The 24,610-nt window shown below is 40.3% G+C and overlaps 1 protein-coding gene across 1 annotated transcript in view; it reads right to left on the reverse strand.

The window, feature by feature from the left end:
• Positions 1-930: 930 nt before the first annotated feature.
• Positions 931-24,610, reverse strand: part of opn7b (opsin 7, group member b) — a 61,986-nt gene continuing 38,306 nt past the window's right edge. The window contains exons 4-6 of the mRNA XM_051095730.1: positions 15,815-15,942; positions 4,743-5,077; positions 931-2,866 (exon numbers count right to left, since the gene is read on the reverse strand). Coding sequence (XP_050951687.1) covers positions 2,375-2,866; positions 4,743-5,077; positions 15,815-15,942 — 955 coding nt within the window. The 3' untranslated portion in view covers positions 931-2,374. The remainder of the gene's footprint in view (positions 2,867-4,742; positions 5,078-15,814; positions 15,943-24,610) is intronic.

Raw genomic sequence — 24,610 nt, forward strand, 5'->3', positions numbered from 1 at the left:
AAGAATCAGCATATGAATCTCAACGATGGTGACAAACAAAAAGCTTCATACTGCAGTGCATTCTGGGAGCACCAATCAAAACTCATCCATGGCTCCCAGAATGCATTGCAACATGAATAAATTATGCACCTAAATTATCTTAGTATTTTCTTTTATTCTTACTATTTGCTTTAATTTTTGCTATTTGTTGCAACTTATTAGTAGCATGTTTTGTGATGTTCAAAGATCTGTTTATCTGAATATTTTGTTGATTGAGATTATGTGTGCCACAAATGAATTTTCTTTGTGCACAAAGTAAATATGTTCACATGGTCAAAAACACAATCGATAGAACAATGAGCTATTATAGTAAATCAAACTGAGATGTGTTTCCCAAAAGCATCTTTAGCTATTTATGATTACAAGTTCCGTTGAGCTCTGTTGGTAATGACAGAACTTGCAACCAGAGTTGCTTTTGGGAAACACACCCCTGGTTAGTAATAAGTGAAACTGGTGCTGCTGTTTATGGAGTTGTGTAATCCTCCTTTGCTGAGATTTTAAGAGATTTAATGTCTTTTATTTCAGATGATTTCATCTAAGGCTGTGACTGGAAGTCAGTTGTAGTAATTATTAATAATTTATCATTTTATTTCTTAAATGGGAAATTTTATTTTGATTAAATCTATATCTATGTTTAAATCAAAACTAGAATTTAAATTAATTGACTTTCTTCAACAAGAAAAATATACTTTCATGCCAGGTTTTATAAAACAGTTTTTATAGAAATATTGTTTAGTGCAAATTACTTATTTTTCATTGGCTCAAGTTATAAAATATAGATGTGAACCATTAACCTTTTTTTTTTTTTTTTTAATTGGATGAATAAAAACATATTGTTTAGTGCAAATTATTTATTTTTCATTGGCCCAAGTTATAAAATACAGATGTGAACCATTACCCTAAATGTTTTTAATTGGATGAATGAAAATATTTTTTCAGTGTATATATCTTTTTATCCATAAATAAAAGGTAAAATGCTGGTCATCATAACATTTCAGCCCTTAAACATCTAAATATATAAGCTTTAATTCTGTCACCCAAATATAATTGTGCTTTCAGCTCCATTCACAGGTGGAAACCACATATTCCATCATAAACTTGACACTGTAATCCGAAATATATTACTTGCATTTGAGGCTTGAGTTAAATAAGTAAATAAATACATAAATAAATGCATAGGCAGTGTTGAGCACCTGCACTGATAACCAGTGTCTCACCGGAAGAAAAGTCATGGGATTTGAGGTTTTCATCAGTACGCCAAGAGGATTTGAAGTCAGGAGAGCATAAACTCTCAAAAAACAAACAAACAAACAAACAAAAAAAAAACATGCTTTTTAAACCAGTAACTGGCTGCAAAAAGCCTCAGTGAAAGTTTAAAGTTTAAACAAGGAACATTCTGTCATTATTTGCATTCACCTTCCAAACCTGCATGCTGCAATCTTAAAAATAAAGGTGTTTCAAAAGGTTCTTCACAGCAATGCCATAGAAGAACCACTTTGGTTCCACAAAGAACCATTCAGTCAAAAGTTCTTTAAAGAACCATCTCTTTTTTATATTTTTATAATCTGAATAACCTTCTTTCACCACAAAAAAAAAAAAAACCTTTTGTGAAACAGAAAGGTTCTTCAGATGTTAAAGGTTCTTTATGGAACCATTTAGAAAAAAAGGTTCTTCTATGGCATCGTGAAGCACCTTTATGTGTTTGATGGCATTCTGTTGAAGAATCTCCATGTAGCTCTTTTTTTATAGTTCATGGCAACCATGTCTACTGTATCTAAACTCAAAAACAGACGATGATAAAATATGAAACAGCTCTATACATATAGTACAACACCTAAGTTGTGCACTCCAAGTCTACCACAGCCACATAACAACTTTGTGCCACTAACGTCACTACTGAAATCATTATTGACTGATGATCTGTAGATCAAGTCTAATATGGCTCTTTTCAAGGCAACTGTCTAGTTGGACCAGAATAACATCATGAAATGTTTTTGATTCTTGTTTTATGCATACAGGTTTGGAAGGAATGAGAAAGAACACATAATGACAGAATTTTTATTTTGGATGAAATATTATTTGAGAGTGACATGTTCAAGTCCAAGTTTACCATGTACCAAATCAAACGTTTCTTGATATTCTGAGTTATATTCTGAGTCTTTTTTTTTTTTTTTTGCTTAGTTAACAAGTTGAGTGGTGTGATATCCTCTTGCAAACAGAATTCTAGTTGGTACAAGACTTTAAGGCATATTTGTTTCCCCTTTTAGCATAGTGAGGGAAAAGAAGATTTCCTGACCACTTTTCTTTGTTTTAGCAATAGTCAGTTTCTCATTGTCTAAAGGAAGTCGCTGTTCATTTCATTGGAGAGTTGGCTGACTGCCACCTCGCTGTGAGTGGAGCCGATGAGGATGCGTGCTGTCCTGTGGGGTGTGATGTCCAGGTAATGCCCTGTTTGTCCTTCTGGACAATGTCTGCATGACTGGTGGCTCTCATTCAGTCCATTAGAGACCCACGTCAGGTTACACTTTTCCTTTGTGCTCAGTTTTGAAATGCTTGTTGTACTTTTTTGTTGGCTGTCAGTCTGGCATATACAGGGACAGAGCGTTCTCTTGCATCTCGTGGCATCCCGGCACAGGGATTTTCGGAAGCTGGGCTTAAAGACGAGGTAGACCATTGGATTGTAGAGAGTGGATGACTTGGCAAACATGGCCGCCAGGGCAAACGCTATTGGAGGTACCAAGTCTGGTTCATTAAAGGCCGCCCACATGGATACCACAGCGTACGGGCTCCACGCCATCAGAAATCCAATACATACTGCCACCGACAGCTGTGTCAAGAGGAAACATACACAAACATACATCCTTTAATGCAGATGAACATACATTTCCATACACTTTTTGTTTTCATATGATTGCTAAGTGTGTTCAAACATTAAAAAAAGCAATTCATAAACAATGAATACACATTTAAATACACATCTTCTAAAGTGAACATGATCATGTAATATCTGAATAAAATACATTTTGCTTTTGGGCCGAAGAAACTCGAAAATGTGTGGAAGTTTACTTCAACCATAAAATAAAATAAAATAAAATAAACAATTTCAACTTTTTATCTCACAATTCTGACCTTTCTTTCTTTCTTTCTTTTTTTTTTTTCTTAAAAAATTCTGAATTGCGTGATGGTGAGTTTATGATTTGCAATTGTGCAATTGTTAGATATAAAGACTTTTTTTCAGAATTGTGAAATATGAATTTAGAATTTTCTAAATGTGTTAAAGTGGAAGTCGTTTGAGCAGTGGTGTGTGGATTGGGCTACATTTATTCATGTAATTAATTTCATTGTCTTATTAGTTCAGTGTTGGGCTATTTGCAACATTTCCACAGTCTCATCACTGATCGCTGCCTGTTTTTCAGACAGCTGATCAGGGAAGACTAAACTCACTGTCATTTTGCCAGACAGACCCATCAGTCCATCTCTGCTGCTCTGTTCCTCTGTTCAAGCTTTAGTCTGTTCAGCTTTGCTAATGAAACTGGCTGCTGCACCACTGCTAATATTTGTAGTTCCTCTGTGATAAATTGCTGTTGGTTAATTGCTATTAATGAACACATCTGCTACATAAATAAAATAAAAATTGTATGACTATATATCTTGTTTATGCACATTAAAGAATGTGACACAAATGATACATGCAAATGAACCTTGAACACGTTTTAAAATTAAATGTAAATTAGTAAATGTTTCAGTTTGGGGAAATCATGATTTGCATATTTGAACAACCTCTTTTAGTCCACACCATTGTTCGATAACTTCGGTTTAGTTTAGTTTTTAAGCATGCACTGCAGTTTTGTCATCTGCCACTTTAAATACTTGAGCCCTTTAAAGTCGAGTGGATTTTGATTAGCTGTCAATATTTTTATTATTTATCAGCTGGAAGAAAAAGTTCTAAAAGTGATTGCAACAATGTTCAACTTTGATGTTAACGTTATTCTCACAAAAGAACAATTATTAAAACCTCATAGGTAAGATTATAGTTATCATCCTTGTAATTACTACTAAACGACAACAGAAATGTTCCAGAACAAAGCACTCAAAACCCACAAAATACTATTTAATCTATTTGCCATATCATTCATGGCAAAGTATTTTAAAATATTTAGTGGAAACTTTTGATCAAATAGGATTAAAAAAAAAAGAGTTAACTTCATCATCAGCTCTCAACTACTCCTTATTAATATTAGTATTAGTATTACTCTCTACTACTCTTAGTAGTATTAGTAGACTGTTAGATTATGGTCATTTGTGTAGAATAATTTGTCATGAATTTGCAAAGTTACTTATAGTCAGTTCAATGTGTGTTGGGAAATCATCAAAATAAAGTGTTAGTAGATATTAAGCAAACAGTCTACTAATACTCTGATGACTGATAGTTGACATATAGATGCAAAGTTACTTAGTTGGTAATATGTCTAAAGAAGACTGTCAAAATAGTAATACCAAAACCTTATTGTAAAGTGTTACCATTATCACTTTTAATCTGATTAGTTGTACCACTTGATATTTTTATAGTTACCAAATTAGTTAAATACAAGGAATTAATGCAATCACACCATACGGAACCAGTATTCCTTACACTGCCTCCAGCAAGTTTAAAAGCAGTGGAGTATCTACCCTCTTTCACTTCAGCTCTGTGTGTGACTTACCTTGACAAGAAGCGTCTGCACATTGGAGATTTTGTTCTGAGGAGAGACATGCTGCTGTACTGCATGCTGGGCCCCGCGGACCGTCACCAGGATGAACGTATAGGAGAGGATGATGATGGTGCAGGGGACAATGTAACAGAAGAAGAAGAGGCAGATGATGTAGATCATGGCAGGTGTGTTGTATGTGGGCGCGTGCCAGTCGATGCAGCAGGCGGTGCCGTAAGGCTCTGATCCGTACTGACCCCAGCCTGAGAGCGGACCTACTGCAAACACTGCAGCGTAACACCACACCCCAACCACCAGCAGACGCGCATGGGACGAGGACAATTTGTTACCTGATCAAACAGAAAACAGAGCATGAGAGACTCATCAGCTTCAAAATAGCATACTACCATACTATTCCTGCAGTGCATATTTATACTATACAAATGTTGGGTAAACTTTATTTTGGTTACATTATTTGAATCCCATTTCCTGCATTTACAGACATTACAAACTCAACTGACTGTCTTCTCTCCTGTCTGAGTCTCTTCAGATCTTAGAACTGTACATGAATTATGAGCTTGTAGAATGTTTGACCTCCTAACTGAAGAACTGAAGAACTTTTTACAAATATGAAAATAAAAACAGTATAAATAAAAAATAGTCTAAACAAAAAAAAAATAGTCGTATTAAGTGCAAACAATAAGTGCAGCCATAATCAAAATAGGCTACTCTCTCAATATTCCAAGTGCAAAGAGAGACCAAATTGACAACTACACTAGCCTACATAGAAATAACAGCCTAGATATGTTATGCAGCCTAATTTGCATGGGGTTGGGGAACCGCTAGACGCCGGGTATTAAAATTGCTTTTGAATGCACTTGCGTTTTACTTTCACTTCCATTTTAACGATTGTACGAATTCTTGGCGGTGCTGAGCGTACATTCTACAATACAAGACATTAATTTAACAAACAAATTGCCCCCCTGTCCCCAGTGGAAATTACGCCCCTGACTACATGGTCTATAAGGTTATAGTTAAGGTTTGGTTTAGGGTTAGTTGCTTTTATTTTTTGCATAATTTACAGCAAGAAAATGTGTTACTTTTTCACCTTAAAATAAAGTGTTACACATGTGCATGGAGCAGTATTATTTTAGTTATTTTTATATTTTAGTAATACTTTTGCAGTTTTTATTCATATTTTGCATTTTATTTTATATATTTCTCTTTTTATTTAGTCATTTAGGTGATTTTAATTATTTAGTACATCAAGTTAAACAGTGTAAATGTAACATATGACAACAATTTGCTTGAAATAATTATCTTTGCATAATGCATTCCATCTTATTATTATTATTATTAATTATTATTATTAGTGAAAGTGAAAGGAAAGAATTATTATTTAAATATAGACAGTAAATTAAGTTTTTAATTTCGTGGCAGAAATGGGCTTCCATAAATTACCTCTGGTGGAAAACTGGTGATAAACAGTGCTTTGTTTAAAAGAGACATTTATGTACATTTTCTCGAGCAGTAATTCATCAAATGAGGATCATTTGATAGAACAGCATTATAATCAGGCATGAATGCAGGCATACAGTGAAAATGGCACCTTCAGCATTATACAGAGAAAACAAAGTGCTTGTATCATAGTGGTGAAGTCATACTCAAATATGATGATGAGAAAAGTGATAATTAAATATGTCTAAATATGTTTGCTGCATCCTCCCCACCGAGCACTCAGAGCTGACTTACAAGACTGGAAATCTGCTTTTTGCACTTGATTGTTATTTACACAATTCCTTGGGTGAAACTGGCCATAAAAACAAACTCAGACAGTGTGAGCAAATAAATGCAACCACAGACACAGTACATTCAGAGTGAATTTATTTTTTTCTGTCATTGAAACTCAGCCAAAATGAACTTAACCATCATGATTTAACTGCTTGTTTATGTAGCTAGCATAACTTTGGAAAAAAAAAAAGGCATAATTACAAATGTAAATGTAGTTCTGTGTTTCACTGCAAAATGCATTCATCTCTATCAACCAATTCTCATGTTTAACAGAATCACATCCTGCAGTGGAATGTAGTAGTGTGTAAAATTTTCTAATTGCTAAACATCCATCTCCGGTTTAGCCATTTTTTGCATTAGAAGTTAAAAGTAGGACTTATTTAAATGCTGAATATGACACTACAGCTTCAGCACAACAGCATCACAATATGTGTAGAAATGAGTCAGAGCCTCAGTAACTCACCGTAAAAGAGGGCAACTGAATCTGAGGTTCAGAGTTAGCCTGTAGGAAAATATTATCGCTCCAGTAAAGGAAGGGGTTTAAGTATACAGCTAAACTCACTCACAGCAATGAGTGAGCGAGCAAGGTTTATAATCACTTTAGACTTTAGCTTTAACGTACCACCATGAAAAGTAGAAAAACTCATACAAACTTAAAAATAAACATTTTACAATGGTTAAATGTAAGTACAATTAGCAGTCAGCACTGTCCATATTCTGAGTGGAGTGTATCTGTTAATCTGACCATATTCAAGCTGTCTCAGATTTATTTGCCTCCATTGAAAGTTCATTCCACCAAAAATCATGATCCTTTATTTCCATGTGTTAGCTTCCGTTGACCATATTTAATGTGTGTGCTGATTAATGTATAAATAAAAGCCTATAAAACATATCAAGCAATTGTCTTTTCAGAACACTGAATAAACCACTCAGTTCATACATATTTTCATTCATGATGTCTTTTTTAAATTTTGAAAGTTGTGGTGTCTCAAAATGTCTCAATAGCACCACCTATAAATTTTTCAACGAAGTGCCCCTCAAGCTATTTCACATTCCTGTACGAAATTCAGCACACACATGTAATACACCAATACCCACAAAAAAGTCTCTTGAAGCAAAATCCAAAACCCAGCAAGAAGTCAGTTATTTTAATTTTTTGCCATTTTCAGTAATTGTATTTAAACAAACTCCTCTTAGAGATTTATTCAGATCAACACCATATTTGGTAAATGTAACCTAAAGCCCTTTGGGACTTTAAATTGCAAAGATCTAGAGTTTTCATTGAATGGTGTGTCCGTGGCGGCCTGAAAAACTTTGATGTTTCGCCATGAAAAAGGAAGTTGTTATAATTCAGGCATACAATGCCCGAAGAGTTTGATAAGAGTCCTGTCCTAAACTTCGCTTATAGTCATAGCGCCACCTGTTGGCAACATGAAGTGACATGTTTTACGCTCTAACAAACCCCTCATAGAGATTTAATGACATCAACATTATATTTGGTCAGTATAATCTAAAGGCCTTTGCCATGTTAAATTGTGATCTTGAGTTTTCATTGAACAGCGTGTCCGTGGAGGCCTGACAAAGTTCGATGTTTCGCCATGGGAATAGAAGGTGTTGTAGCTCAGCCATACAATGTCTGATCTACCCCAAACTTCACAAGTTTGATAAAACCCTGGCCTGAACACATCTAAAGGCCAATATTCAGTTATAATCATAGCACCATCTGTTGACAACAGGATACGTCATAACTCAAGCATACCATATTCAATCTGCACCAAACTTCATATGTTTGATAAAAGTGCTGGCCTGAAGACATCTACATGCAAATATCCAGTTATATTCATAGTGCCACCACCTGGCAGCAGGACGTTCGGCACATATGACTTTCACATATTCCTTCTATATTTACTACTTTAAATGCATATTGTAGAGTTGAGGTACTCGGACTTAAGTCAAATCTCGAGTACAATTTTTAGGCAACTAAGACTTGCATTTTTACTCGGACTCTGAAAATATTCCGAGTCCATTCGAGTCCCGGGACAGTTGATGGAAATGTCACTGACTCGATGCATTATCACTGGGCCGGCCCGTGACATAGGTGGAATAGGCAAATGCTTGTAAGCTTGAGAATGTTTTACTTACATTAGTTGATTAGTTTTTGCTGTATTGAAATTATTACTATTTTTTAAACATAGTGGCAGTTTCTAGCTTCAAAGAAGAATCATTTTTCTAACATCTTTGCAGCAATAGTTTTTATGGGTCCAAAAGCACCTTGAGTGTGCATAATTTTCTAATAATTCAATGGCCCATCATCAGTTATTCCTTATATAATGTAATTTATTGTAATTAATGTAACTATAAATTAATTCAAAAATAAAACAGGTGTGAGTTTGCTGTGATTTATGTAAAGTATATGTAGGGCTTTATACACAGTGTATGCCATTGTAAAGACTAGGTTTATCCCTCATAGCCTCATTTTCATCCAAGAAAAAAAAGGCATATAAAACCCAAAACTCACACAGCCGCAATCAGAAATAAAAGAGGTGCATTTTCTGCTCTTAAGGTCCCATTCATCAAGATACCTACTCCTTTACCCCCACCATTGAATTTATACATTTACTATAACAATAAATAAAGTCAAGTCCCGCCCTATAATTTATCACATTCTAAAACCGGTTTCACTCTGAAATATGTCACATTACATAGTTCATCTAAAACTTCTGTTACATGGTAAGTTTGCTAAGCAGAGCATGGACAATAATTATGAAATGTTGTGAAATCAAAAATCAAAATTGCAAGATCCACTAGAAGTTTCCTTTTTTTACATTTCAATTGACATTACGGTTTTCTGGTTGTAAAGGTTAAAAACAGGGGTGCCCAAATTCTGTCCTGGTCCTTGGTTTAGCTCCAACGTGCCTCAACACACCTGCCAGGGGGTTTCTAGTATGCTTAGTAAAAGCTTCATTAGCTGGTTTAGATGTGTCTAATTGGGGCTGAAGCTAATATCTGTAGGACACCTCCCTCCAGGACTGAGTTGGGGCACCGCTGGTTTAAAACAATTTTAAGATACTGACAAACAGTAGTGTTTCCTTGACTCGGACTCGACTCAGACTCGGCCCTTTGGGACTCGGACTTGAGTCCAACTCGGCCCATTTTGCACTCGGACTCGAATTAGTTAAAGACTCGGACTCGACTCGGACTCGAAGCCAACACTATAGCATATTGCCCACCGTTCGCTGTTTTCTTAAAGCCACTGGGTGGAGGTGAGCCCGCGTGCGAGGGCCCTTTCAATTTAATTTAATTTAGAATTACTTTATATAATATTGATTTTGAAAGAAGGTATTCCTGCTGTCGACATCCAGAATTTGCTCTTTGACGTCACAAACTATTTAAAGTGCAAACCGGCTCCTCGACAAAATCAACACAATAGAGTCTGTACTTTAGGGAAACAAATGCTTTACGGTCAAATGGTTGAACACAGAATACGAATGAAGCCCTCCAGGTAGGATCTAGCTGTGTACCTGCATTTAAAGAAAAGGTGAAGAAAAAGCATGGACAGATGGTTTGAGAGAGGAGTAAAGAAAACAGCTTCTGTAATAATGTGAAAAAAGTTTTATTTCTGAACAGCTCTTAAATCAGCTTGTCATTGTGTTTACAATTCAAACAATCTACAAAGAGCAAAGTGTGTCAAAAGAGCATTTGTGTAAAATGTTCATGAAAATATTATTACAGAAACTGTCACATTTGATTGTGAGGTATAGGATGTAGGGGTATTGTTAATGAGCTTAAATACTGGGGAACTGCCATTGCCACATGCCTTGACGTTCTTGTGTAAGTGTCCCAATAAACACATTTTAAGGGTAAGAACAGGCACACCACCATTATGTCATCTGGACAAAACTCAGCAGTTCAGAAGAATAAAAAAATGATAATACATTACACTCTGACAATGAAGATTTGTTCATGATTTACTCATTTTATTTTAAATCTCAACAGAACACAAAAGCAGATGTCAAACCTGGAGCGACAACTTCACACAGCATTTATAACCACGCAAGTGAAAGCCATTCAGTATGGAAAAAAAATGTGGTGGAGCAAAATAATGTCTCTAGTAGGAAGAGAAGAATAAAGGAGGGTAAATTTGTCAAACTGGAAAACAGATTTCATGTATGATTACAGGCATTTCACACTTCTCACACAATCACATCTTCTCATATTAAAGTGTAATAGTAAGTTTAAATACAGATGATTCCTCACAATCAGATAACTAATGAAAACACTTTGCACATCCTCAAAATCCATTTGATTATGAAAGCAATATGCAACACGAGCATCATCATTATTAAAACCTTATAACCGTAGTGATCTGATTTAATTGTTTGACAGAGATTTATTAAGCCTGTTTCATACTGTAAGAGAGCAGATGCAGCGGATAAGCTGCACATATAAAGAGCAGAAGCAGCACATGCATGTTGTGTTGTCACAGTTGCGTTTCTACTGCACGAGTGAACTGCTGCTGACTATGTAGTCCTGTCTGTTACACCTCTTTCTTTATCATCAGCAGCATGCTGAAGCATAATGAAACAACAGTGTATCTCCCACACACTCTATACGACCATATAAAATGTTAAACTGTGCAACATGCTGTGTAGAGTAGTTTTTAAAGGGGTCATCGGATGCCCATTTTCCACAAGTTGATATGATTCTTTAGGGTCTTAATGAAAAGCCTATAATATACTTCTCAATAATAAAATTCTCAATGGTAGTGTAAAACAACACCCTTTTTACCTTGCCAAAATCAGCTCTGCAAAAATCAACTCATTCTGGTCGAGGCTGCTTTAAATGTTAATGAGCTCTGCTCGCCCCGCCCCTCTCTTCTCTCTGTGGAGTGACGAGCCTGTTTACTTTAGCAGCGTTTAGCCTTTAAACTTATTAACTAGCACTTTATTAGGAAAGGTGATTGCAGAGATTCATAAAAAAAAAACCTTATACTCATTTCTGCTGCAAGTGAAGCTGGATCACGAATGTTTCGCACGAACATCAACGGATATATGTAGATTGGGAGGCGCATTCCCTTCACAAACAAACGTAATCTACTGCATCTTCAGCGGCTCAGATGTCGGGAGTAAATGACGACCACTACGTTCATTATTACATCCAACAACACAACACCTCAATCGCTCAATCTGAGATATTCTTGTCCAACTTACATCCCTGATCTGGCATCGAAACAAAGAGGACAGACTGTTACAGCTGATCTGAGGTAAAACGCTCATGTCAATCAACTACCACAATGACAGGCATCTGAGAAAGGCTCTATTTGAAAAAGGGAATATTATTTTTATAGATTAATTAAAAACCACTGCATGGATTTTTATCATTATAGGGTAGATTTGTACATACACTGACAACAGACATTAATGTTCAAACAACATGTAAAAGTAAACTAAGATGACCCCTTTAAGTTTATAAAAAATACTTTGACTTAAAAATGCTTTTTTTTTTTCTTTTTTGCAGCAACTCCTGGCAACAATGTGTTTTTGTTTTCTTTGTCCTGAAAATCAAATTTTGACTGCAAAAAGTAGACATCTTTTTTCTTTAGAAATCAGTGTTTCCTAGTGTCAAACCATTATTATTTTGATCATGAACAATGCACTGTCATTTTAATTGAAGGTGACCAATGCCGCAAAAACAGACGTGTCGCCAAAATGATCACAACGCTGCTCCTGTATGATGGCTCTCTTATCACAGCAGCCTGGTTCTGCTTGACATATTGCTTAGTGATACTGGAATAAAAAGGCCCTTCATCAATCATTTGTTGGGCTGGGTTACATTTAATAGCAACCGTCATGGGTGAGTGGCAGCTTCAAGGCTGCTGTGTTGCAGAAATTGAGCCGCTGCTCACCCAAATACACACTTATTGCCCTGTTTCTCCCCTCATATGCTTGGTTTCCCACCATGACTGATAACAAAGAATTAAAAAATAAAAACTGCAGACAAAAAAAAACAAACAAACAAAAAAAAACATTAGACTCTGCAGTAATAGATCACTTAAAAATGAAAATTCTGTCATCTTTTTGACCTGTTTTCACCCTCATGGCATTCTAAGAAATAGAAATCTTATAAATCTTGTCTTTAACATCTTAATGCTAATCTGTTCAAAAATAGATATCCATAGTAAATTTTTAAAAAGTGGTCCATGTCACATATGCACATAAAAAAAAAAAAAAACTACTTTTGCAGACTAGTCCTCACAGCCCCAAAGGTCTAAGAGAAATTTAAAAGAAACTGACCACTAGGGGGCCAACTTACAATCGCATAAACGATTGTAAGTTGCAGAGTTTTTCGCACATATGCAAAACATTCATATTATATGATAGAACTCCTCATTCCATACAGCATTGCCTCTAGAACTACTGCTGTCAAATCAGATCATTTGTTAAATACTATCCTACTCTCCTACTTTTGCAAACTATCCTAGGTTTTTCACTCAGTCTGGAAAAAAAAAAAAAAAAATTATAAATAATAATAATAATAATAATAATAAACACTGCAGTACAATTCTCTGGACTCTCTAAAACAACAATTATCAAAACATTAATAATAAATAAACAAAATAAATAAATAAATATAGACTTTGGGAAGCTATAACTGGGTAGTTTAGGAAAGGGACCTGTCGAAATGTACCCACAATCCTATAAAGCCTAAGGAAAAACTCAAAACTTGCACAAAAAAATTGGTGATTCTAAACAAGCATGCATGCAAATTTTAAGTGGATTGGACCACAGCTGCCACTATAACAGTCATAAACATTAAAAAGCAAAAACAAAAACAAACATACTATTTCTATGGTAAATTACTAGGATTTGCATGTGTGTGTATATATATATATATATATATTTATATAAATAATCCTTGATTTAGGTGGGTACAGCCTAGCTAAATAATATGTAATGTCTTTTTCCTTATATGCTTAAATACCTCAAGTGCTTGAACACCGGTAATCGCTGCTTGCAGCTATATTTCATATAGTTTCTTTATCTCACCCAAATCTCCATCAACAAAATGGCACATATACAAATAAAATGTCATATGTGTTGTTCATGAGGTCTGTTAGTTAAAGGGTGACTGACTCTGATCACACATTTTATAATAATAACAAATTCAACTGGTATCTACTTGCTGCATATATTGTGATCCCCAGTTTGAGACCCCTGCTTTAAGGCAGTTTGAGTCCCCATCTGCGTTACGTAGTCATGTTATATGTAACCTTTTGTTGTTATATACTGTAGGTGTAAAGGTTATATAGGTCAATAACGTCTTTCAAGTTATAAGCTGTTTCCTTCTGTCATTTTTTGACTTTTCCCATCTTCCTTTGTTGCTGTCCTTCTCTTGAGCAGTCTTGTTTCTTTGTCTGAAGCACTGGACATCCTTGTAAGGGGCTAGACTGGCTGTGACATTTTCAACACAATTTTTAACCTGACTCTCACACAAAAACCTAAAAAGAATTTATATATATATTGTTTAGCAGTGTCCTGCTGAAATGTTCATCTGCAGCGTCATGGAAGCATCAAACTCCTGCAGTGTGACAGTCCATCAGTGCAGGCAGAGAGGGCAGAACTTCCAAAAATGGACAAAAAATAGGCTATATTTTATTATAAATGTCTATTTTATAATCTACATTTTACAACTATTTATCCTTTCCAATATAAGTAACTAATGAATACACTGCATACTCTAAATTTACCATCAAGGACTGAATTAATTGAACTGAATTAATACTGAAACTACAACTGGTGCTCTATTTTTAAAGGCATGAGTGTTTTGGGTCTGGCTTACATTAGTACAGTACCCACATTTCCTGCATATCAAACCTAGCAACAGTTGAGCACAAGGTACATTATAGGCTACTAACAGTGGGGTTTTGAAAAACAGCTATCCAGAGGATAGACAGGGAAGAAGATCATCTTTGTCTGCAGCATTTAATGAAGATATTAGATGTGGGCTGTTGCTTCTTGTCCAGAGAATGACAACTCGTGGTCATTACATTTGCAAGATGTACTGAATTACTTCCCATCCAACAGTTATTTTCCATCCAGCCTCTGAGTGCTTCTTGATATTTACTTTGTACAAATGTATACAAATAAAAAATACACCATTAAATACATCATATAAAACAAGTGTTTCTTCACGTTCACAAAAAGAAAAAAAAAGTGCAAACGTTTGACCTTGAGGTGTACAATAGCTTATCGCTTAAAGGGGAATTATGTTCTCCCAATAATAAAGACAGATACTGATATTAATCAAGAGAAAAAAGTGAATGTGCCAACTATTACTGTTTTATTTCTTTGAAAGCTGAACAATATCTCTTTCAGAAGTGAGGCCTGGGGTGAAGATAGCCATCGTAATCTTTTGGCTCACCCCAGCTGTCTCTAGCACACAGTCCATAAATAATAGTTTTTAAAATACTTATCTCAGGCAGATTTGCAGCCAAAGGATAGAAGACCTGCATTAAGCCAGTTAACCAAAGACACTCCTCGTGAACAAATTATAACACTCTGAAAGCCTCTGAAACCCACAAAGGTCTTACAGACCTAATAAACCTCCAACGTCATTCAGCAGCAACATTAGTTATTAAACACAAAACTGAATAACTAAGAAAAAAAGCTAAATGGACAGCAGTCCAACAAGAGGATGATACGCAAAAACTAATAAAGACAGCAAAACACACAGATTTAAATAAAAGGCTGACTTCACAGTTTCAGTGTTTTATAATGTTTTTGGAGATGAACTAATAATAGTTTCAGACCCTGGCAGATAATGCTAGTGATAATATTAATAATGTATAAGATTTCCCAGCTGAAAAGCCCTAATAAAAAAAAAAATCAATTTCATTTTGTTTGTTAAATAAGTACACAGTGAGTGTTGTATTCATGTGTCCCTAATGGTACACAGTTTTTTGAAGAATTTGTTAAACGAAATGGAACATCATATCTGCACATAACCACCCTACAATGAGCAGCTGAGCTCTCAAACAGCCATGGGAAAAGACAGAGCGTCATCGCAAGAAGCGTTTGGCCAACAAGAACTCATGTCCTGCAACCACAGGTGTCTTCATCAGCCACACTTCATGTAGAAGTCTTTGCTTCAATAGTTTAGACTTAGTTTTAACTTTAGAGATTTCTTTTTGTGATTATGACTGGCTGAGCGTAAATCATCCCACTTATTCCACAGGTATGTAAATAAATACATGAACATGATCCCCTCCATGAAATATTTACAAAGACAGGTCTTACCGTAGTTGGGGCAGCAGACTTTGAGCCAGCACACACAAGACAATATGGTCAGGTTACTGAGGCTGCAGATACCAAACAAAACTCCACAGAAGGCATAACACATACACATCACCTCCGTGAACAACCACCTGAAAAGAGAACAAGATGTCAGTTTGTGCACTTGCATAAAGTAGGGGTGCCCAACCCTGATATCCAGTGTTATCCAGTTTTTGCTGTTGTTTTGTTTATTATTGTTAGTCATTTGTTGTGTTGTGAAGTTAAAGGTGCACTAAGCGATTGTTGCCAAACAATGTTTTAACGATAACTGAAAGCCCCAAAACAAACACGCCCATATCTCAACAGGACCTCGCCCTTATTTTGATATGTCAACCCCACACATACGTACACAACCCTGACATAACAACGATTGCGGAAGATGACACAAAAGCATATTCAAACAAAAGCCACACAGCTAAGTTGTGTGAAACAATGCAAAATCAATGTTACTCACCTATCAAAAAGAAACGATGCAACCTTGGCTTCCAATTCAAGCTCTTAACCGCTCCATAAGATCTCTCCACTGCTGGAAAACTGCTCTGATATTTACATGGGTCCTAACTCTAGTCTGAACGTAAACCCCTTCTTTTTTGCGTTCTGTTATTTTCCTTTTTCATCTGATATTTTCCTCTTTTTAATCTTTCAGTTCTCTCTATGTGATGTTTTATTAACAAATTTCGGGAGGAGCTCGCACAGATAATTAACACGGCCAATTCACCATTAGCAATCACACTCCCTATCCAAGCACCACAAGAGAATCCCTTTAAATAGCCAAGCATTCCTACCTTCATTCATCTCTAGTTTTTCAGCATTGGCACGTCCAATAGCTTCAAACATGTCCGAGATCGAAATTGAGGAATATTCCTTGGATATCGAGGATCCTGCTGCTCCTCCAGCCTCTACCCAGGCTGCCGACCAGGCCGCCTCTCAGGCCACCAGCGCTTCGCAGGATCCAACAACCGAGCCCACGGCTACATCGCGGGGCCGCAGGCCCTCCCGTGCCGCCACGGCTCACACTCCTAGACGCCGGACCACGCCATCACCACCACCTTCCAGGCGTCAGGCATCTTCCCCAGCGTCTTCTTACGCTTCAGCCCTCTCCTCCGCCCCAGCCAAGGGGAAATGGACCGTAGCCGGACTCCGCAAGGCGCTCGTCAGCTCCGGTATCGTCATCCCACGCCGATCAACAAAAGCGGATCTCCTCGACCTCTACGCATCTCTCCAAGCGGGAGAAAAGCCAAATTCCACTCCTCCCTCCAGGGCCTCGGGCAGAGCGCGCACGGGCCGCAGCGCTCCCTACTCTACATCAGGATGCAGCAAAAGGCCGTCAGCGAGCTTGGGCCACGCCCCGAATGCCACGGTCGCCAGCCACTGCCCTCCTTCTCGATCATCCGAGCGGGAGATCGCTGCTCATGCCGGCGGAGAGCCGGCCATCGCCTCTACAAGCCGCCGCGGTAGCGCGAGCTCGCCCCCACCGGCGGCTATTTCCCGTTCGCAGTTTTTGCCCCGCCATTCCCCCAACTCTCTCCCCTACCCATGGCCCGCAGCACCACCGTCCATTTGCAGCACTAGCATTCCCCCGCTAATGGCACAAGCACCGGTGCCCCCCATACTCCCTCTCTTCCCTTCTCTTTCCTCCGCCCCAGGAGCCGTCCCTAGCGTGAGCCTGCCTCTAATCACGCAGGCTCCGATGCCCGCCATTCCCCCTCTCTTCCCTTCTCTTTCTTCCGTCCCAGGAGACGGCCGCAGCGCAGGCATGCTTCCGCTAGCAGCCCCAGCAGCCACCTTTCCTCCTCCTCAGACCCGCTCTCCCTTCTCATTAACCTCAGCCACGCCCCTTCCAGCCCCTCCAAATGCTCTAGCGCTGGAACCTCCCCCCGTACCCAACTCGATCAGGACCCAGATTTTGGCAGGTGCGGATGTGGATCTTTTTTCCCTTTTGTCACCAATTTTACCCTCACCCGCCGATCGCCAAATCAACTGCGGCGAATTTTCAGTTACCCTTAAAAATTCAGCACCCATCCAGTCACGTATATTGTCATTCGCTGAATTCACCATTGCCTTCACCCGCTACTCAGAAGTCATCTGTGCCGCTTTTCCCCACAGGAGACGTGAGCTCAGCGACTATCTCACAATAGTTGCTGAGCTCGCGTTGTCATACGGAGGTTCCCACTTTTATACATACCACAAGCTGTTTGCCGCCAAATGCGCCATCCGTGTAGCCCAGTGGAACCAGTGTCCTTACTGGGGAGCTCTGGACACTGAGCTCCATAGCAGAGTGTTCCTGGGCTGCCGCAACATTTCCTGCGCAGTCTGCCGTTCTTTTTCTCATTCCACTATCAACTGCCCTTCCATCAATCCATTTTTTTATTTGCAGCTTTTTGGACAGGACAAACACGACGGGCGTGAGCACCACCACAAAAGTTGCACACGTGCATGAACCGGCAGCGTTGTCTTGTGCACCTGCCGCTATTAAAGTTGGCACAGACCTGGCTGTCGGAGGAAGATGGGCAGCGGCGAAATGTGGGAATGGATGTGGCTGGGGTATCCATAAGGCGCGGGACATAGCTGGTGGATTTGGGTTGGGATGATTCGGGCAGGGAGGAACGGATGGATTGATGAAAGGGCAGTTGATAGTGGAATGAGAAAAAGAACGGCAGACTGCGCAGGAAATGTTGCGGCAGCCCAGGAACACTCTGCTATGGAGCTCAGTGTCCAGAGCTCCCCAGTAAGGACACTGGTTCCACTGGGCTACACGGATGGCGCATTTGGCGGCGAACAGCTTGTGGTATGTATAAAAGTGGGAACCTCCGTATGACAACGCGAGCTTAGTCAGCCAACCCATTTAACGCCAGCCCACTCCCGTCCACTTGATCTCTAGCCACCCCGCTCATCCATAAAAATTATTTATCGACCCCTGTAAATGTTTCTCGTTTGTCTGCAGAATTGCTTCACCACCCTGACTCTCATTTTACTGATTATGTTCTTTCAGGTCTCGCACACGGCTTCCACCCTGGTGTCGAAAGTCTCCCCTCCCAAAGTCTCATCTGCCCAAATCTCCAGTCCGCCCTCACCGAACCCGAAACGGTTGACCTCCTAATCAAAAAAGAAATAGACGCAAATTTCATGATCAGCCCCTTTTCCGTCCCTCCCTTCTGCATTTTTCGGGTCAGCCCCATTGGCGTAGCCACCAGGAAATTTTCAGGCAAAAAACGCCTCATAATCGATCTCTCATCTCCACATAATTCCCCGTTCCCTAGCATTAACAGCCTCATTCCGCTCGAAGAATTCTCTCTCCATTATCATGATGTCGACCAAGCCATCACCCTGATTAAAGAGGCAGGTCGCGGCGCTTGGCTGGCCAAAGTCGACATTACTTCTGCCTTTAAAGTAATGCCCATCCACCCAGATTTTTGGCACTTATTCGGCATCCGCTGGAAGAATAAATTCTACTTCGCCGTCCGCCTCACATTCAGTTGCAGAAGCAGCCCTAAAATCTTCGACACATTGTCAGAGGCAATTTGCTGGATCCTCTCCAACAATTACAACATACCCTATCTGATTCATCTTTTAGACGATTTCTTAATCGTCTCGCCCCCAGACTCCGTCCCAGCCGCACACCTCTTGACAACCCAAAAGCTTTTCTCAGAGCTCGGGATTCCCCTCGCCCAAGACAAAACCGAGGGTCCTAGCACATCCATCGAATTTTTGGGCATCAACTTGGATTCTCAAAAATTCCTGGCCTCCCTACCCAAAGAAAAAATTGACAGGACGATCCTGGTAGCCTCCACTCTGTTATCAAAATCTAGCTGTTCCAAACGCGAACTATTATCTATTCTAGGTCATCTAAATTTTGCGATGCGCATCATCCCGCAAGGCCGCCCCTTCATCTCCCACCTCCTCTCCCTTGCGTCCTCCGCCCACGCTCTAGAGGACATCATATCCATAACTGACTCGTGCCGCAACGAGCTCAGTCTATGGATATCCTTCCTCAAACAATGGAACGGCTTATCTTTCTTCTACAGCAACCTGATTTCATCCCCAATCGATATCCCATTATATATCGACGCTGCCCCCTCCGTCGGGTTCGGAGGTTTTTTCAGAGGCCGCTGGTTCGCTTCCACATGGCCCCCCCAGCTGGCACTTTTGCCACAGCAGCTTTCATCCTCAGCGCTATTCGAGCTTTATCCGTTAGTGGCCGCAGCCTCCCTATGGGGCAAAGAGTGGTCCGCCACCAGCATTATCGTCCACTGCGACAACGAAGCTACCGTGCACTGCATTAACAAAGGTCGTTCCCATTCCCCCGCACTAATGCCTTTGCTTAGACAATTGATTTGGATTTCGGCTTGTGAGCAATTTATTATAACCGCAAAACACATTCCCGGGTCAAAAAATCAAATTGCTGACTCTCTCTCTCGTTTTGCCTTTCAGAAATTCAGATTGCTGGCACCAGAGGCGGACCCGCTCCCAACCCCAGTTCCTCCTTATTCAGAACTGATATTCCCGTAAACCACCTGCTAAGACCTCTCCTCGAAGCGTCCATTAATTCCATTCTTCAAGCTGTCTCCCCTAGGACACTCCAATCCTACCTTACAGCATGGAAATGTTTTAAAATATTCCACTCTGCCTATAGTTTACCCTTCCCTGATTTTTCCCTGCTCGCTGTCACCTCATTTATCTCCCATCTCAACACCAATAAAAACCTCCAAGCCAGCTCCATTAAAGGATACCTAAGCGGAATCCAGTTTTTCCACAAACTGTTATATGGCTCGCCTTCACCCCATATAACCAATTCACAGACCTCCCTTCTCATCAAAGGTATCCAAAAAACCCAGCCCAACCGCCCAGACAACCTAAGACAACCTATCACTTTAAAAATTTTGACCAAATGCATCTCTACCCTCCGTAAAGGTTACCATTCCATCCATACTGCCCGCACATTAGACGCCATGTTTATCCTGGCTTTCTTCGGTTTCCTCAGATGCTCTGAGCTCGCCATTACATCCGGCTTCAACCCAGCCATCCACCCAACTATCTCCGATCTAGCAGTGCTAGACGGTGAAACCATCTCTTACTTCATAAAACAAAGTAAGACAGACCAAACAAAGAAAGGCCATTTTATTTATATTTTTAACCTCCGATCGCCCATCCAACCATTCCAAACCCTCCTAGCTTTCCTCCAGCTCAGGAAATCCCAATCCAAACTCCCTTCCGATCCCCTTTTTACAGACGACTTCAACCGCCCCGCCACTCGCTTCTGGTTCCAAAAGCACCTTAAGTCTGTCTTGCTTCTCTCTGGTACCCCAGCCGACAACTTTTCCAGCCATTCGTTCCGAATAGGCGCAGCAACCACAGCCGCCCAAAAAAGCCCACCAAACCTTAGTCAGCCAACCCATTTAACGCCAGCCCACTCCCGTCCACTTGATCTCTAGCCACCCCTTCTAATTTCCCTTCCGCAACGGCTCATCCCCGCTTCAACATCCCCTCAGCGTCCCTCTCGCCTCCTTCCCCACACTGCCACAGCCGTGCCCGCTCCCGCTGGAGCCCCCTGCTTACCTCCCTAATGCCGCTGCAATGCCCGCTCCCGCTGGAGCCCCCTGCTTACCTCCCTAATGCCGCTGCAATGCCCGCTCTCGCTGCAGCCCCCCGCTTACCTCCCTAATGCCGCTGCAATGCCCGCTCTCGCTGCAGCCCCCCGCTTACCTCTCTAATGCCGCTGCAATGCCCGCTCTCGCTGCAGCCCCCCGCTTACCTCTCTAATGCCGCTGCAATGCCCGCTCCCGCTGGAGCCCCCTGCTTACCTCCCTAATGCCGCTGCAATGCCCGCTCTCGCTGCAGCCCCCCGCTTACCTCTCTAATGCCGCTGCAATGCCCGCTCTCGCTGCAGCCCCCTGCTTACCTCCCTAATGCCGCTGCAATGCCCGCTCTCGCTGCAGCCCCCCGCTTACCTCTCTAATGCTGCTGCAATGCCCGCTCTCGCTGCAGCCCCCTGCTTACCTCCCTAATGCCGCTGCAATGCCCGCTCTCGCTGCAGCCCCCCGCTTACCTCCCTAATGCCGCTGCAATGCCCGCTCTCGCTGCAGCCCCCCGCTTACCTCTCTAATGCCGCTGCAATGCCCGCTCCCGCTGGAGCCCCCCGCTTACCTCCTTAAAGCCGCAGCAGTGCCCACACCCACAGGAGCGTCATTTATAGTTCCCCACTGCCACAAGCTCCTTTCTGTATTTTCCCTAGCAGTGCCCGCAGGAGCTCCTCCCGTATTTTCACCTATGTCCGCTACTACTAATGTCCAGCATCCCTTCAGCCCAAGCTAGGCAAATTTTGGGGGGTTATCTGGCTGCTGTCTTGCGATCATTCGCCTTTTGGGGGAGCGCTTATTGGGTTCAGGCCAAATGCCGAGCTCGGACCCCTCTCCCTGGGCAGGGGGAGTGCCCCGGGCTCGGGAATGATTACCGAGCTCGGAGCCCTCTCCCGGACAGCACGCCAAATACGCTTAACTTTTACGCTTAACTTTTACGCTGTTTATTATATGTAAGCGCAAACTCGTGAACTGTAATCGATCTGGTAACCATCCTGTGCACTCAAATTGAGCGCTCTCTTCTCTCTATCATTACAAGACATGCCCCTTACTGCTGACTGGCTACAAGTGTGTTTTGGGATCCGGTCCGACAAAATCGTTTTTTAAAAATTGCTTAGTGCACCTTTAAAGTGTGAGTTTGCTCCTGCATCATTATGCAACAGACTCTCGTGAATGTGCTAATGACTATTTGTTTAAGTCTCTGGATTACAGGTAATAATGTTGTAAACAATGTTCAGTTTCTTGCACAGACTGATTGTTTTGCTTCACAAGAAGATCATCAGGAGCCATGGGTGTTATGCTTTTTTGACTTTCAAAGTGATGGTAACTGTGGCCTTGCATTTTATGAATCGCCAATTTTGAATCTAGTGAACAAACAAACTGACAAAACGTAGTGTTAGCAAGGACAGTTTTTCAGACTGTAGCTGAGAGAGCGTAAAAATGCATCAGGTTGCATTAAAGTTTTAGGTTTTCTCAGCAATTCCATTTTTACAGTGTCCCTTAAGGGATAGTTCACCAAAACAATTACACTTGACAAGTGTAATACAGTAAGTACTAACACTGTCCATATGTCCTCTTGACTGAGCTCTGTACTCATGCACATGCCCCAGTTTTATTCTTCGTAACTTATTTCAGTAGAAAATATGACTGACTGCATTAAAACTGTGCATCCGACTGTCTGCACATTGAAAACTGAGTGATAAAGAGTGAGAAGAAATGTTTAGATTGCTGTATGCAATGACTTGAGCATTATGTTTTCCCTCATGGATCAGAGAAAACAGAAAATAAGGAACAGTGAAAATAAATTTCCATGGTTGGCTTAGAAAGTTCAAAGCATCAATTTGAAGATGTATTATTATTTTAGAAAAGGACACAAGCAGACTCTGTCTCTTATCCTTAATGAAGCAGTGGACATAACCTATGAAGCAGTGGTAATATGGTATATAATAAAATGAAAGCAAACCATTGCTTTTGTTTATAGTTCAATGAAAATTCAGGTTAAACTTTATTTTGATAATCCATTTTAGACATTCTACTACAGGGATTCTCAACCGGTGGCCCGCGGCCCACTAGTGGGCCTCAGTGATCCTCTGGGGGGGCCGCGAGATAGCTTAAAATTAATTTAAATATTATCCTAAAATTGTTTCATTTCATTATTAATGTTTTAGATTAAAATGATCAAAGCACGGCCTCTGTCGTGTTCTGTGATAGATTGCTTCGGACTCGGCGCAGCAAGCCTCATCGCACTGTTAAATACAGACTGAACGGCGGCTCAACACTTCCAACCGCTGCACGCAAACTTAATTTTAAAAATATATGTTATTTCGTTCCGCTCCCATCGGCGGTATTCATGTTTTGTCCCGCTCCTGCCCGCAAAAGCCCGCATAAAAGTAACCTACTGTATGTAGACCTTTTTCACTACATGAAATGTACATGAAATAGTTCTGTAACATCTCGTAATTTCCACAAGATCTCGGCATAAACGCTCCCGATAAAATATGTGTTATTTAGGCTAAGCATCAACATTTAGAAACCACTGCTATTCTTAACAGAAAAGCAAGCATCGGCTGCTGCGTGCATGCTTGGCAGAATGCGAGCAAACAGCGCTCCTTTAAAGCTGACACAGGCCCGGTTCTACGGGGGTGCTTGAGGGTGCTAAGCACCCCCAAACAAAAGCAAAAGCACCCTCAGATAAAATTATTAATAGCGTATTAATTTTTAAATTAATGAACATGCAGACTAGACAAAAATTAATACATGGAATGGGACATTTTTTTATTCCATATCTTGCTTGCTATCATGTTAAACGTGTACTAGTTTTAACGCTGCAAATTCTGTAAAAAATACTGTAAATACACAAGCTGAATTGTTAAAAGCGCACCTCGGGTCATGTGACACGAACCAACCAATCAGCTTCATCCTTTATAGAAACAACATTGAAAACTCAGCCAAGACGGTGAAACATCTGATCATAGCTGTACAGGGATAGACATTTTTAAAATAAATTTTGTAGCAGGGCAGTGCTAGAAAGCCATTTATCATTTGCTGAAACTAACTTGTCTTCATGGAGAGCGTAGGCCATGGTTGCCTAGTAACGACAGACGCCATGGGAGCGTAACTTAGCGCTTTGGAAAGAACGCGTTTTTAGGCGCGACATGTGAACTGCTCCTAGATGAGCATGCAG

Source organism: Labeo rohita, chromosome 23, assembly GCF_022985175.1.
Source record: "Labeo rohita strain BAU-BD-2019 chromosome 23, IGBB_LRoh.1.0, whole genome shotgun sequence".
NCBI classification, from domain to species: Eukaryota; Metazoa; Chordata; class Actinopteri; order Cypriniformes; family Cyprinidae; genus Labeo; species Labeo rohita.